The 14,730-nt window shown below is 49.8% G+C and overlaps 1 protein-coding gene across 4 annotated transcripts in view; it reads right to left on the minus strand.

Annotated features, from left to right (window-relative positions):
* The window catches only part of AMOTL1 (angiomotin like 1), a 75,593-nt gene that overhangs the window by 4,136 nt on the left and 56,727 nt on the right, over positions 1-14,730 (minus strand). For 3 of the 4 annotated variants that reach the window (XM_080588701.1, XM_080588702.1, XM_080588704.1), the window contains 5 exons: positions 8,722-8,871; positions 4,871-5,061; positions 3,660-3,785; positions 1,505-1,731; positions 549-812 (listed from right to left, as the gene is read on the minus strand). In XM_080588701.1, the coding sequence (XP_080444827.1) occupies positions 549-812; positions 1,505-1,731; positions 3,660-3,785; positions 4,871-5,061; positions 8,722-8,871 (958 nt within the window). The remainder of the gene's footprint in view (positions 1-548; positions 813-1,504; positions 1,732-3,659; positions 3,786-4,870; positions 5,062-8,721; positions 8,872-14,730) is intronic. The other variant, XM_080588703.1, reaches the window with a different exon arrangement.

Below are 14,730 nucleotides of genomic sequence, written 5' to 3' on the forward strand. Positions count from 1 at the left end.
TAGCATTTGTAAAATAAATGTTTCCCCTTGCTATGGTCGCAAACCTGCAGTTTCCATTTTTCAAAAATAATTAAAAACATATTTCTTTACCAAAAATAAAAAAACAAACACGAAAACACAAACCAACACGACATTCTCCATTTTCTCCTTACATTTTCCCAGCAGGTTTCCTTTAAAAACGAGGTGATGCTTTCGCTAAACACGGTATAAGCTGAAAAACGAGAAGGGGCTGACTATATGAACAGGTATGGAGCGTTTTACGGTGTGAAACCCTGTGATCTTGTCCATGATTGATTTTTATCTGTGGCAGCATGCGTAATTATCACATCTGTCAGGAACTCTGCCTGCCACAGACGAGCAGAACCTTATAAAAGCTGCCAAGCACCAAACCCTGCCGTGCCAGACTGCGCAGCATTGAAAACTCCCCTCCTTTTTATTTTTGCTCCACCAACACCGGGGTGTCTTGCGGAACGTGCCAACAGCCCCGGGGGTGCCAGGACCTTACTGCACGTCCCTGCTGCCCCACCGGGGGGTCCAGCAGCACTCACCCAGTTTTTCGCCCGCTGGCCATGCCCCCGGGGGCCGCGGAGCGGGGCTGTGCGACGGGGTGGTGCCCAGCCGGCCACGGCCAGGGAAGGAGGCGGCGGCGGGCCAGAAGAGCTCGGCGCTTTTGTCCGTCTGGGTGCTGTTGTCTTTGCTGCCCGTCTTCGCGTGGGAGGCTGCCGGAACTGGCGTGCACGACAAGGAAGGCAGCGGAGGAGGCAGCGAGGGGCCCGACGGGTGGTCGTGGTGCTCCTTCCCCAGGAGCAGCCCTGAGAACACACCGAGCTCAGTCACATCCCAGCCCAAATTTACGTGCTGTCCCCACGTCCCGCCCCACAGCTACAAGGTGCTGGTCTGAATATGCCTCCAGCCCTTTCACTCTGCTTATTTTTTCCCTTGGACACTGCGTGATACTCTCGTCCTGACACCCACACAGTACCTTCCCAGCCAGACGTGCTTTTTCTGCAAACGCAGCCTTTGGAGAGCAGTGCCCTGTCCCACCTCCCTTCTGCACACCGGTCCTGGTGGTACCCCCGGCACAGGCATCCCTCTGCACCCCCGTCCCATGTGGCCCCAAACCACAGGCTGTACTGCACTTGTTTCCCCACTCAGCTGCCACATCACATCACGAACTCCCGCCCAAAGGGATGCTCACCCTCTTGTTTAGCTTTAACCAAACCTTTTCTTCTGGTCCAGGTTTGGTCTTTACTCCCACAAAGTTGCAGGCATTATCTCCTTGTGTCTAGGAGTCTTTTCCCAGACTATGGCTTTCTATAATCAGTGCAGAACAGCTTAATATGATTGAAAATACAATTAAGATATGAAGCAAGGTTAAAAATGGACTAGGTTTTGACCTTGGCACAAGGACAGCACCACAGCCATGGGCACTACTGCTAGGCTCAGGCAGAAGGATTACCACAAAGCGATGAATGAGCCAAAGCTTAACCAAAACAACACTCACCTATGCTTCCCTTCCAGATCTTCTCCTCCTTCTTCTCCTCAGCTATCTGGTTGCTGGTGAGCGAGGTCTGGCGCGAATGCGTGCCCGCCGCAGCAGCGATGGAGGGGACAGACCGAGCAGGTCGCAGGCTGGCGCTGTCGACTTTTCCGGGATCCTTCCGCGAGCGCTGCTGAAGGACCTTGATCATGGCATCCTTCTCAATTATTTTTGCATGGAGGTTCTTTATTCTGCCAAAATATGAATGCTCTGCTTACGGGGGTGGACAACGAGTTTAAACGGGCAGCAATCGGCACCCTAAGGGAGCAGGACCAGTCTGTAGGGACGTGCCCTGCTGCTCTGTCATCTCCACTTGTAAGTGACTTGGGCAAGGCAGCTCCCACCAGGTCCGCCGAGGGATAATGATGCACCTCAGAACAGGAAGCATTTCTGGCTATAAACTGCTTTTTTGCAAGGTTAAATGAACCCACCTGTTGCTGTGGCTTTACCACAGCAGCAGCAATGAGAGCAATATCCTGACTGCACTGTGGATTGCTACCTTCACTGACATAGTATGAAAACACAAGCAACATTCCCCCATTGCTGTCAAATCTGGAATCCCGTGCTTGGCAGACTGCCACAGGGAGGGGTTTGCCTGAGTAAGTATTATCTGAATTAAAATCCTGAGTTAACCTCATAATTCGGGTCTGTTGGCAGCTGGAGTAAAGCTCTGCTGCTGCCGAAGCGACTGAAAAGGTTCCCTTTGGTTCCTGTAACAGCTGGGCTGGGCTCCTTGTTTCCACTAAACTCTGCAGAAACCATCTGCCTGTGGTGTGCAGAGCGGAGCAAAGCTCCCTGTGCTTTTCTAATCCAGACCTAAAGACTCTCAAAACACACAAAAAATGATTATCTGAGACTTTTCTCCAGGCATTATTAACACCAAATCATACTGAAAGGGTCTGAAACTACATTAAAAACAAAACAGAAAACTTGTACATGTAAAATATGATAGTCTAAGGACCGTATCTTTACTGAGAAAGCAAACGCAGCTCCATTTTGTGAAGCAGTGAAAGCTAAATTGCCGTGTCTGGAAAGCATATACATAAAGGGAGATAGACAGTAACTTAATGTTGGCTTTAGTTGTCATAATCAGATGTCTAATTTGCAATGAAAACACCAGATCCTAATCTATCTTTAATGAAGCCAATGGCAAAATTCCATTGCTTCACTGGAAGCAGGATTTGCTTGCATGTGTGAGTGGAAAACAAAAAATAAACCCAGTAAAAACAATCATTTACATTTTCCACAAGCAACAAATACTCTGTTTTACAAAACTGTCTGCAGACTTGTCATTCTGCGGCAAAGCCAAAAATGAAGAACAGATTTTAAGTAATTTTTCATTAAAAACCTAGGGAAATGCACAACCATTCTCAAGGGATTTTTACTGATCAAAAGGCCACTTTTCACCAGTAAAAAAAAAAGGCAAAGAATTATAAATGGTGCTGAGTATGTAGCCACATGTCTATTTGTGTGCTGAAAATGGAGAAGCGTCTGTGCCAAGGAATGTTACTCTTGCTGATTGCCTGTATCCAAAAAAGTTTACTTCATACCTTCTACTGGAAAACACAGCTTGTTTAGCAGTGCTTTTGGTGCTAAGTTTTGCAGGCTTGTTCCTAAATGCCAGTGTGAACATCGCGCTGCTCGGATGTGTGAAACAGTGCATCTAGAAACGAGCAGGCGACTTCCGAAGGAGTGAAGAGGAAGGAAAACGCAGATGCTTGTGCTGCTGATTATGTAGGAGTGGGATTACAACTTCAGCTTTTACAACCAGACGCGCTCGTTTCCAGTGGGGGATTTTCACCGAGATTAAGCAAGCATTTAGCTTCCTCCCATGCCAACCTACTTTTAATACGGGAACTGCCTCCGTTTTTCAAGAAGGTCATTTTTGGCACAGAGAAGGCTTAACTGCAAGGTAGGGGGGGGAAATATCTAAGGACAGCAGCTATTTAATCGCTGCCTTTATGCCGAAGAGCCGAAATCATAGTGAAGTTAAGCCCATCCTTCCCGGGTGTGCATGAAGGAACCCGAGGGCATCCTGGCCTACCTGCACAACCCCCAGCTCCAGCCAGGCGGGGTGACCCCATCCCCAACCCCACGGCGAGCCGGCGCGGCCCCTTACGTGTACTCCATGTCCTGGCACCGCCGGTTGGCCTGCACGATCTCCTCCTCCTCCTGCCAGCCCCGCACCTCCAGCGCGCTCTCGCCGTAGCTGCCGTTGCGCGAGTGGCTCGGGGCCGAGGCGTCCCTGGCAAAGCGGTGCGACACGGTGAGTCGGGCGGACCACGGAGCCGGGGCCTACGGCCACGAGGGTGGCTTCTGCAAGGCAGCCTGGTGCTTGCAAAGAAAAACCCCAATCCCGCGTTTGAAGAGCGAGCTAGCAGTGGTTGGTTATCAGATCGGACGGCTGTCTGGTTGTCTTGCCGCGGCCTACTCTTGGCTGAGGTCATTAATGCCATTAATAATTGGGACTGGTGGAACAGGGAGAGTGCTAAAATCATGGGTGGCCCCCATGGGGTGAAACACCTGAAACACCATCCTGGAGGACGGGGTTGGAAATCGAAGGGCCTCACTCACTGGGGGAATGGTCCCAATTACCAGGACTGCATCACAAACGAGAAGCAAAACTGTACGCCTAGGAGGGTGAAAAATAGCACAGGAATTGCTGTCTAGACTGGAGAGCAAAAGAAACTATCATACTGGGACACGCACTCAATCACACCGAGAAAGGCAAGTCTCTTCCTAGGATGTATTCGGGGGATTTGGCTCTGAAGAAACTCGGCGAGAGGTTAATTATCCCGAACCCCTCACTGCTGGAAGCCTTGCTGCAATATGCTGTGTGCTTTGGGGCACCGTGCGTGCAGACAGACAAACTGGAGACAACCCAGATGAAAGCACTGGGAAAGGGAAGGGGTTTACTACGGGACATATGAGGGATGGCTGAAGGAAGTGAGCTTAGTTCAGGCCAGGGAAGACACACGAGGGGATATGCGTCTTCCAGTATGTACGAGGCTGTTACAAGGTCGCCAGTGAGCTGTTGTTCATCATGTACACCTGAGAAGGACAAGAATAAATTGACGTAATCTGCAGCCAAGAGGTTTAGTTTCGATATTAGGAGAACCTCTTTAATTTGAAGCTTAATGATAAACTTTTGGACATGGTCAGAAAGGTAAATCCTGCTGTATTTCGCAGACGTACCACCAGGGACAGATACATTCACCTTGTCAGAGCATCTCAGGGGATGGCAAAGCAAAACCCAGCTTGAAGAAAATATCCTTTCCTTGTTTTCTGCTGCAAATAGAGAAACGCCCGTCCCCATGAACAACATCTCACCTCTCCGTCGCAGCCGTGGCTGCGGCGTTCATGGCGAAGTGCCTGATGGTGCTCTCCTCCAGGTACTTCTGCTCCCACTTGGTCATGTCGGCTTCCAGAGCCAGGATCCGCTCCTCCTTCTCCCGCACCAGCTCCATCAGCGCCGGGGCGTTGTGCTCCGGGAGGCTGTTTGCCTGGTAGCTTCCCTGCCTCTGCCGGGGCAAACAGCCACAGATACTCACCCTGACGAGTACGGGAGCTACCAGCCCCTTTTATCCACGTTTCTCCAGAGCCCACAAAGACATCCCCTTTGCTGCCACAGCCCAAGACTTAAAGAGGGCTCCTCGTCCCACAGCAAATTTCGGAGACAAGGAGTTGCAACCACGGAGGTGTAAACGGCCCCGTCTGGGGTGCTTGGCACCGGGACACCCCGGCCATCCCCTCAAGATGAGGCCGGTGCCACACGAGGGGACTGCCATGCCTCTAAGTAAGAGCTGTGGTGTCAAAGTGGGCCAGCTCGTGCTTCCTCGGTATGGACACCTCCTTGGCTGCCACGAGAGCTGTGCCGAGACCCCTGAAAGGGTCGGGGGAATCCCAGGCTAAGCCCCAGGGTTAGTACTGGAGGCTGGGCAGGCTGACCTGGGGTGCAGCACCAGCACCCATCTCTCCGGTGCCAGGTGCAGGGGTCCGGCTGCCCCCTGCATACGCGTGGATTTTGTGGGATGCCCCAAGCCAAGGGAAAAGGTAGGAAAAAGAAGGAATAAAGCTTTAAAGGATATTCTTCTTGCTGGAGCTTCATCACACGGCTGGGTGGTGCTCGGCATGGGGAGGCAGTTATTACCAGAGGGTTTATGTATTAAAGAAAATAACAGAAAAAGGTGGCATGTAACCTAGCTACAGCACAACAGAGAACGCTAGTCAGAACAGCGGCTGGGAAAATACCCCAGGCGTGGATTTATGCCTGTCTCTTCTGGCACATTTCGGCTCTAAGGTGCCCTCAGGAGGTGCTCTGTGTGGGCAGCAGGTGGCTTTCCACCCGGCTGGGCAGGAGATCCCCAGAGGCTGCGAGGTGGCTGCCGGGGGATGCTGAATGCAGCGGTGGGTGCGTAAGCTCACCAACCCTTCACATCTACACTGCGAGGGAAGCACTCAGCCAGGCAGGATTTATCCTGCCCAGTCACAGGCACTTAATTACAGCACCTACGCTGCAACTGGAGCTGCCTCGAGCTTCTTTCTTTGCCGTGGAGATAGGGCAGAAGATTCAGCCCAGGGGAAGTCGGATGGGATGAGCCCACGGCAGAGGGACAGGCATGAAGCTGTGTCAGAAGTCAGCAGAAGTAAATGTTGTTTTCTTCAATACAAAATACAAGAGATTTGTTACACTCCAGGGTGCACAACACTGTGCTGAAGGGGAAGCTGTGTCAGGAGCAGCAGCTTTGCATCTGTGCCCCACCAGGAATTTCCACTGGTGAAGCAGGTCCCTGGCACACGCCATCCCACCGGAGCGGGGGCTGCAGCAGCCGTTTCCTTTTTCCAAAATACGTTTTCAGCTCTTCCTTCTAGACACTGATCTCCTGGTTACAGGAAGCAAGAGATAGCAGGGGAGGGCTGCAGCCCTCGGCTTTGGCGCAGTAATGACGCGTTTGGAAGACGCTTTCTGGAACAGCGCAGTAAGGAATAGCCCCTTAGGAGCAACTGCGGTGACTCCGCTCCCGCACAGCAAGCCAGTACACTCGGATATTGTCAAGCTCCTGGCAGGAAGGTAATATTTTCGAAGCACAGCTCTGGCCTGTAAAATAGCATCCTGGGACACTGCGGGTGCCTGCCTCCTTCATTCGCAGTCAGAACGTCTGGCGGCCCTGCACACTCAGCCTGCAACACTAAGTCAGAAGGGTCATTACTTTTTGTTGTTGTTGTCCTAGCATCAGTGACAATGAGGATTTGCTGTTTGGACTCGGCTGAGTTAAGGAAGAGAAGAGACTGGCTCCTTGTGTGCTGTGTCTCTTCTGCTGACTGGTAAAAGGAGAAAAAAGCTCTTTTTCTCTGCAACGAGAAACTATTCCAGGAGATATAACTGACAGCACAGAGAAGACAGCACCGAATTAAAAAGTTGGGGTATTTTGAAGCAATGTGATTTGTTGCAGCATTGTGGCTCACAAAGCAAAAAGTATCAAACATAACAGGAAAAAGTACCCCTAAGTCACCCCCTCGACACTGATGTGAGATGTGAAATCAAAGAATCTTTCTTCTTAAAACTTCTTTAATGGGATGGGTGCAGGCATTTGGGAGCTATGGCAACCTAAAATGCAGTTGCTAATTACAGTTCTAAAAAAAAAACTATGAAGCAATCTGTAAGTTAGAGATTTTTTTTTTTTGCAAAAATAAGCAGACATAGCCTGAACTCCCACGGCAAAGACTCAGGTGAGAGTCCATCCCAATTAATCTATCGATTTGCCCTTCTGTTCCAGCCAACGAAACAAAGCCCTTTCTAGTTCTAGTTTTACCCTCACTTGGATTTTAAACGTATTTTCTCAATTGATCTTCCCTTTACACCAGCATCAGCATATTATATCCCCGTGTGATTTCTTTTTTAAAAAGGAGAAGAGCAGGCTAGGAGGCAAGCGAGAAGAGCTACTGGAAGACGGCAGGCATAGCCTGTCCTCTGAGGCCGCGGAGGAGTGGACGAGGAAGATGCAAAGCACTGATACGGCAGCAAGGAAGAGCCAAGACGGACGGGAAGCGTTCCCAGAGAGGGACTTGCTCAAGTGGATTAAAGCGAGGGCTGGTGGGGCTGCCCTGCCCCGGGGGTGCCGGGTGCGAAGGGGAGGTTTTCAGGTCCAGGCACCCTGACCCTGCAGGTCGCTGACACTGCCTGCCCACGGAGCTGTTTCCCAGTTGCGTCCTGCCGGCGGGGTCAGCCCCTCTGCTTTCTGGCAACGTGAGCTCTCTGTAACAGCTGCTTCGGTCTTCACTGATAGCTCATAAATAAGGAAGGGTTGCTGTGGCAGACACATTTCTTGACAGAGATATGAGCGAGCCCTTCACGAGTTACAGCAGCATCGCACCTTGCTTATGTTGCTGCTTTTCCCCAGGCGGTGGTTTGATATACGTAGAGCATCTGCTCACGCTGCTGAAGCCAGTACTCGTGGATTTGGCACGTGGTGCTGGCTGTAACCTGGAAATCCTCCCCGTGACCTCCTTGTGCTTCCCCTTTACACAGACAACTGGACTTGGGGCTTGGGGATGGGGGAGAGTATAAGAGACTGAGGTGCCCACCCAAAGGAACACCTGCATAAAATACAAGCTTAATGCCTCTCTAACCTATAACCTCTATACATACCTCTAACCCTATACCCCTGAGGCCACAGGCTGTCAAAAAAATACAACAAGGACATAAAAAAAGAAATACAAGCCTGCATTTCTAGCCCATTCTGGACTAGACTTAGATCTAATTAATTTATTGTTGATGAAGGCACCATTTGTTTCCAGATCTGCTGTGGACAGAGGTCTCTGGAACCTGGTACATCACCTTTGCCCAGAACTGAGCACGGCCTGAGCAGACAGTTGCTCCCACCTAACCCCACTTCATCCCACCTTGCTCTTTCAATAAAAGATTGCCCAAAGACTACAGGCTAAATCTCCTGCCTGTACGTACCGCAACTTTCCTCTCCTCCTTCAGTGCAGACCTGACCCTGCACAACCTGCAATTCCTGGAGAGAAGCCGCAAATGACATCATCCCCCAAGCAGGCAGATTTCACCCATCATCTGCTGAAAACCCGGGGTTAAAAGGGAGAAGTTTGGTGAAGTGCCCAACAACCTGAAGCCTATGTCAAGGTGACTCCCGGCAGGGCTGCAAGCTCCCCGTCCTCACCTGCTGCATCCGCAGCGAGTCCAGCTCCCGCTCCAGGCGCGTGCGCAGCCGCCGCTCCATCTGCTCCCTCTTCTCGCAGGCCGCCTGCAGCTGCGTCAGCGCCTGCTGCAGCTTCTCCACCTTCTCCACGTAGGCCTGCTTCCTGCGCAGCTGCGGGGACAGGGGGTCAGCAGCGCCAGGGGACGGGGCACCCCCATCCCACAGCCAGGACCCCGCACGCTTGCCCACAAGCAGCCCCCCGAGTGTTTCTGAGCGAGGGCGACCGTGTTAGACGTGTTTTGGGCAAGCACATGGGCTGACCCCAGCTGGGAGGCATCACAGAATGGTTTGGGTTGGAAGGGACCTTAAGGACCATCCAGTTCCAACCATGTGCAGGGACACCTCCCACCACACCAGGTTGCCCAAAGCCCCATCCAGCCTGGCCTTGAGCACCTCCAGGGATGGGGCATCCACAGCTTCTCTGGGCAGCCTGTGCCAGGGCCTCACCGCCCTCTGAGGGAAGGATTTCCTCCTTATATCTAATGCAAACCTCCCCTCTTTTAGATTTAAAACCTTGCCCTGTGATCAGCAGTTCTCTACTTTTGGCCTCCCACCACACCACCAGGCACTCAACGACAGCGTAGCATAGCTTGGTAGGGACCCCCAGCAGGACCCAGCATGCTCGAGAGCCCGTGGGGAGAGGAGGCTGCTGGAGGCTGCTGGACACAGATGGGTGTCAAAGCCTGTCCTAAAAAAGCTGTGTGCCCAGGGGTGCAGGGGGCCAGGCCCACAGCAGGGCCTGTCCTCGCGGAGCACGGATGCTGAGCTGAAAACTCTCCCGTGAGGCAGGGGCAGTGGGGTCAGTCTGCTCGCCCCATGGGCTGAGGTCCCAGCCCCAGGAAGGCAGGCTCGTGCCTTCTCCTCCAACCTCCTGAATTCTGAATCATGAATTTTGTCACTGACACTGAAAGTTTTGGGGGTTCAGAGCTTCAGGCTTGAGGCCTGACTTAAACCCCTAACTTGGAGAGGGAGGGTGAATCTGTTTGCATAATGGATCAGATGGGCTTTGCCATTTCCAGTCAGACCCCACCTGAAGTCTGGGGGATAATAAGGGTGCTCAAGGTCATTGCCCTGATCACCAAGATGCTCTTTAGGGCTTCCGGTCTCCTCTTGCTCATGTATTTGGGCACCTGTTTGAGACCTGAGTCTTTTCAGAAGCAAAACAGGAGGCAGAAAAATGCATTAACCCTCATCAGTGCTGGGGACCTACTTGAAATATCAAAGGCTAGACACGTACTAGAAGCTGGCTAGGTTAGAGCCAAGAAGATATTCTGGTGCCTACCTCTTTTTTAAGTACTTAAATCACTATTTAAGTTAATTGCAAGGTGAGTTCTGATAGCGAAACGATGTTCCCTAAACATCTGTGTGGACCTAGGAGATGTAGTTAGACATTTGCTGCCTTGCTCCTGGGCACGAGGAGCAAATAAGCACTGGTCCCTCTGGCTCTGGGGGACTCCCCTTCATCCAGCCTCCCCTGCCTAGCCTGGGGCTCCTGTGTTGCAGAGATGGTTTTTCCCCTGTGTAATGCCAGATTCACCAAGCCCCTCTATCACCAAATACAATGGTGATAAAATAGCTTTTTCTTAAAATTCTCCCACCATCCTAAATCCATCCATGTCCCGGATGAAGTGAAATTGTTCTCAGCAGAAGAAAAGCTCGGTCAGAGCAAACCTCTGGCTCCCCAGCCAGAGCCAACAACCTGCAGCGTGACCTCCTTCGCCCCGCTGTAATCCAGGCTAATGCTCACAGCTCCTGGGGATCGCCACGAAAATTAATGAGATTATAATCCCCACTGGTCTCTGGCAGCAGCAGGAAGATTACATTCCTCGGGAGCTCCCAGCTTTGCAAGACAGACACGTCAGTGATTTCTTAGCGAACGTGCTGTTTTGCAAATAGGAAAGTGCCTGCGTCACCTGCCGGCTGCATGAGCACGGATCTGAGAGGTGAAGTGGGTTTCCCCTGTCCCTCCTCGGCAGCAGACCTCATCCCCCGGGTCCTGCCCGGTGCTGGAGCGTCCATCTGTACCATGGCAGCCAGAACTGGGCCTTGCAGCAGCCCTTTAAAGCCCAGGGTTCACACGTTCATGCATGAGCATCCCTCTGTGTGTGGGGGTGAGGCCATGCACACATTTACAGCCTCAGTAATCAATTTAGTCAGAGATATGCAACAAGACAGTTCCCACATTCAAAAATTCACAGGAAGGTTCCTGAGCCAATTCTGGCTTTTTTTTTTTTTATCCTGCCTGTAGATCTGTAAGCAAATATTTCACCCACGTACATTTAAAAATCAAAGTATAACATGTTGTCATTGAAATTAATGGGACTGCCAATTGAGTGTGCATCTGTGAGGGAGGGAGACCGCAATCAGAAACACATGACTCTAAGCTCCACTACCTCGCAGAGATGCACTCAAAGAAAAAAATGTCTGGAAGGCACGTCGGGAGGTACCAGTCCACTCTCCTGCTGCCAGGTAGGATCATCTCTTCCTAAAACCTGCCGGATGCCCGCCTAATCTGTTTGCAAACCCTGCAGGAGTAGGGACTCCACAACCTCCCCCTGCAAACTACTTCACGGTGTATTTTCCTTTACTGCCTGAAAACTTTTACCCTAACGTCTAATCTGTCTTTCTCTTATGCAATTTAAGCAAATTACTTCTTGTTCTGTTTCCAAATTGTGATCTACTAGAGCAAGAAGCATTTCATGAAACAAATCACGTGTTCACAAGATCAGCAACTTGCCTGAACGCTGCCCTCATCCCAGTGATTAGGAAAAAAAGATTAAGAAGAGCTAAGGCCAAAAAGGGGCTGATCCAAACCTGGTCTTGATCAAGCAAGTCTGAGTAGAGACCAGCGCATCTCACGGAAAAGTATCAGCACTGTGAACGTAACTGCAGTTTGAGTTACAGAACAGCAACTGGAAAAAATCTATGGGTTTGAGTTAAAGGTCGTAAGAGATGGAGAATCCACTATCTCCCTAAGTAGGTTGTTTCCATGTTAATTACTCTGACTCTTTACTTTTGGCCTGATTTGCTTAGATCCAGCTCCCAAACACTGCATCTCATTATTTGTTCTTATGTTAAAAAGCCATGTTTAATCCGGCTGACAGCAATCTCTTCTTAATGTTCATGCATATGGACTGGAGCTCAGCCATCTCTTAACTAATTGTTCACAGCAAAGAACATCTTCAGGGCTTCAAATAAATTCTACAGCTGTTTCCTGAACCCTCCCCAATTATTCAGTCGTCTCTCTGAAGCGTCAACCAGACACACGATTCCAGCAGCAGTCTCCTAAATGACATGTGGTGGTAATACCACCTCCATATTTTTGAATTAAATCCTTCTACTAGCAGACATTCGGGATAATGTAGATTCACACAGTATGTTATTTTATGTTAATTCATCTCAGTAACTGCTGCTTATTTCTCAAGCCTTGATTTAAAAAGCTTTTAAACTTAATTATTCTGATGCTAGAAGAAATCCGTGTGGATTTACAAAGCAGTGCATGAGGTAGAACTCCATTATTAATAATAGCCATTTTTTTGTTTGAGAGATTTTTGATCTTTTGATATATCCCAAATTATAGTAAGAACATCTGGTTTGAGATGAAGGTTCAAAACCTCAGCAATATCTGGCTGCATATGTGTCAAATTGAGCTCCAAAACCTGGGGACTGTTAAAAAGGTGGTCGCATTCACTTGAACTCCCCCTAAATTGATAAATCAGTTAAACACTACTAGGTGGGTCTGCTGAGGCTGAGGGCTCTCACTGACAAATTCTGGCAAATACGGTCCCCTCACCTCCACGTGGTGCCAACCCTTAGGTCTAACATGCCCCAGGCAGGAGGTTACCACCTCCATAACACCTAACATGCCCCAAGCAGGAGGTTACCACCTCTGTAACATCTAACACACCTCGAGCAGAAGGTTACCACATCTGAAACACCTACCATGCGCCAGGCCTGAGTTTCCCAGGTCTCTAGAGGGGACCATTTGCCCTCTCCTCAGTTTAACTTCTGATCCCCATCCAGCAGGGGCACATTTTTATTGGATGACTAGCTAGGAACTGGCAACTACAGAGCCTTTAGGCACAGAGCCCTAAGGCTGCCAATGTGTTTACCACAGCCCAGCAGGTTCAGGGTAGTTTCTCATCCCACCTGCCTGGAAATCTGCATTTATACTTCTGCTGCCTTCACTAGCGTGTGATCGGCAAGTTGGCGCTACCTGCCAATGTCATACCAACAGTCTGTGGAGCAGCCAGGAGCTAACCACACTTCTTCCCGTCCCCTGCATGATGCTGTGATTGCAGGAGCAGGTGTTGCTGCCTAAAACGTTCCTTTATTCAGCCACTTTATAATAAAATGCAAATCGAAAACCTCTGGTTGCCTTTAAGGCAAAGAGTATCAAGCGAATAACAGACAGATTAAAGCTACACTAGCTCCTGCAGCTACCCCAAAGGGACTGCCCTAAACACACAGGGACAATGACCACACTTCAGTCTAACAAAGGAGCACTTAAACTTCATGTGATCCTCTTCTTGCTGCTGAGCGTATCTACCAGAGGCAATAGGGTTTTTAAAATGTTTCCAAATAAGAAGTCAGAATGGTCTAGTGGTCAGGAACAAAATAGCAATCACCTTTATATAATACTTTAAATCATCCAGACTGTGAGTAGCCATTAATTAGCTTAACTTGGGGTCTGCCATGCTGGATACCCTCATTAAAAAAACAGTCAAATATCACCAAGGTCAACCCGTCCTTTCCAAGACAGAGACAGAAAATGAACTGCATTTAGTTAATTGCATGTATTTGATAAAAAGACCTTGCCTGTTCCTCACAAGACCTCTGTGCGCACAGCAGGCTCCTGTGGATTCATCCGCAGGCCAGCCTCAGGGAGAGTGCAAGTGGGAAATGAGGCATTAAGGGGACCAGACCTGCCCAAGATCATGCCAGCAGTCTGTGCCAGAGCATGAGCCTCTACCTAACCCTGCTAGGTGAGCATCCTTCCCCTCACCAGTGGTCTGCCTGCTCAGATAGTAAAGACTGCATCTATTTTATTCGCCATAAAACATCCTCTCTCTTTGCAGGTCACAGGGCCAGAGATTTCAGAGCCAAAAAGTCCTGTTATGACAGTCGTGTCTTATCTGCCAGAGTGCATAGACCTTCAGCTAATCATTGAAGGTCCTTAAGGAATACAATAAATTCAGATTTAGAGACCTCCGGTAACGGAGAACTGACAACATCACTCTTGGTTATAGCTAAAACTGAGCATTACTTCCACTTTGAATTTGTCTAGCTTCAGCTTCCAGCTACCAGATGTTGTTCTGTATTTGTCTGTCAGTTTGAAGAGCCCTCTGTTCTTGGGATTTCTCTTCCCTTCTGAATATTGATTTTCACTATCAGGCCTATAGGAACATTGCCTAAAAACATCCTGAGGGTTTTGAATAGATGGCACTCCTTGGGTTTCATTGTATAATAGATTTTTCAGCTCTCATAAATCTTGTAGCTCTAAATCCTGGAGGTTTTGCCTCTAGCCAGATCAGCCTATTCTTCTAAGACTACCGTTGACACGCGAAGTTGCCAAGCCCTGCTTTGTTGTGCTGCTGTGCACACCTCAAAAGCCCCCTGGGAGAAATGGGATGCACCAACATCATGTGTTTATATCACAGTCCTGATTCAGTGAGTAGTCAGCTTTCTGCCTAATATTTCTGTGAAGTCCTACCAATACCTCAGCCACCAACCCACTCCAGTATGATGACGGTCCTGGTTACATGTTGAAGACTTTGCTCTGAAAGCATCTGTGGTTGTGGTCTCCTTTGCTTGCTTGTCTGGCTCAGTGTTGTATAGCTATGTGTATTCTCTGTGGGAAGGACAGCGTGTGGGAGCAGGAAGACCTGCCACACCATGGCCAGAACAGATTTAGGACATGGATGGAGAAAGCCCTAACTGCAAGTCACTGCTAGCCTCTGAGCAGAGGAA

Source organism: Anser brachyrhynchus (genome assembly GCF_964034855.1).
Source record: "Anser brachyrhynchus genome assembly, chromosome: 1".
Classification (NCBI taxonomy): domain Eukaryota; kingdom Metazoa; phylum Chordata; class Aves; order Anseriformes; family Anatidae; genus Anser; species Anser brachyrhynchus.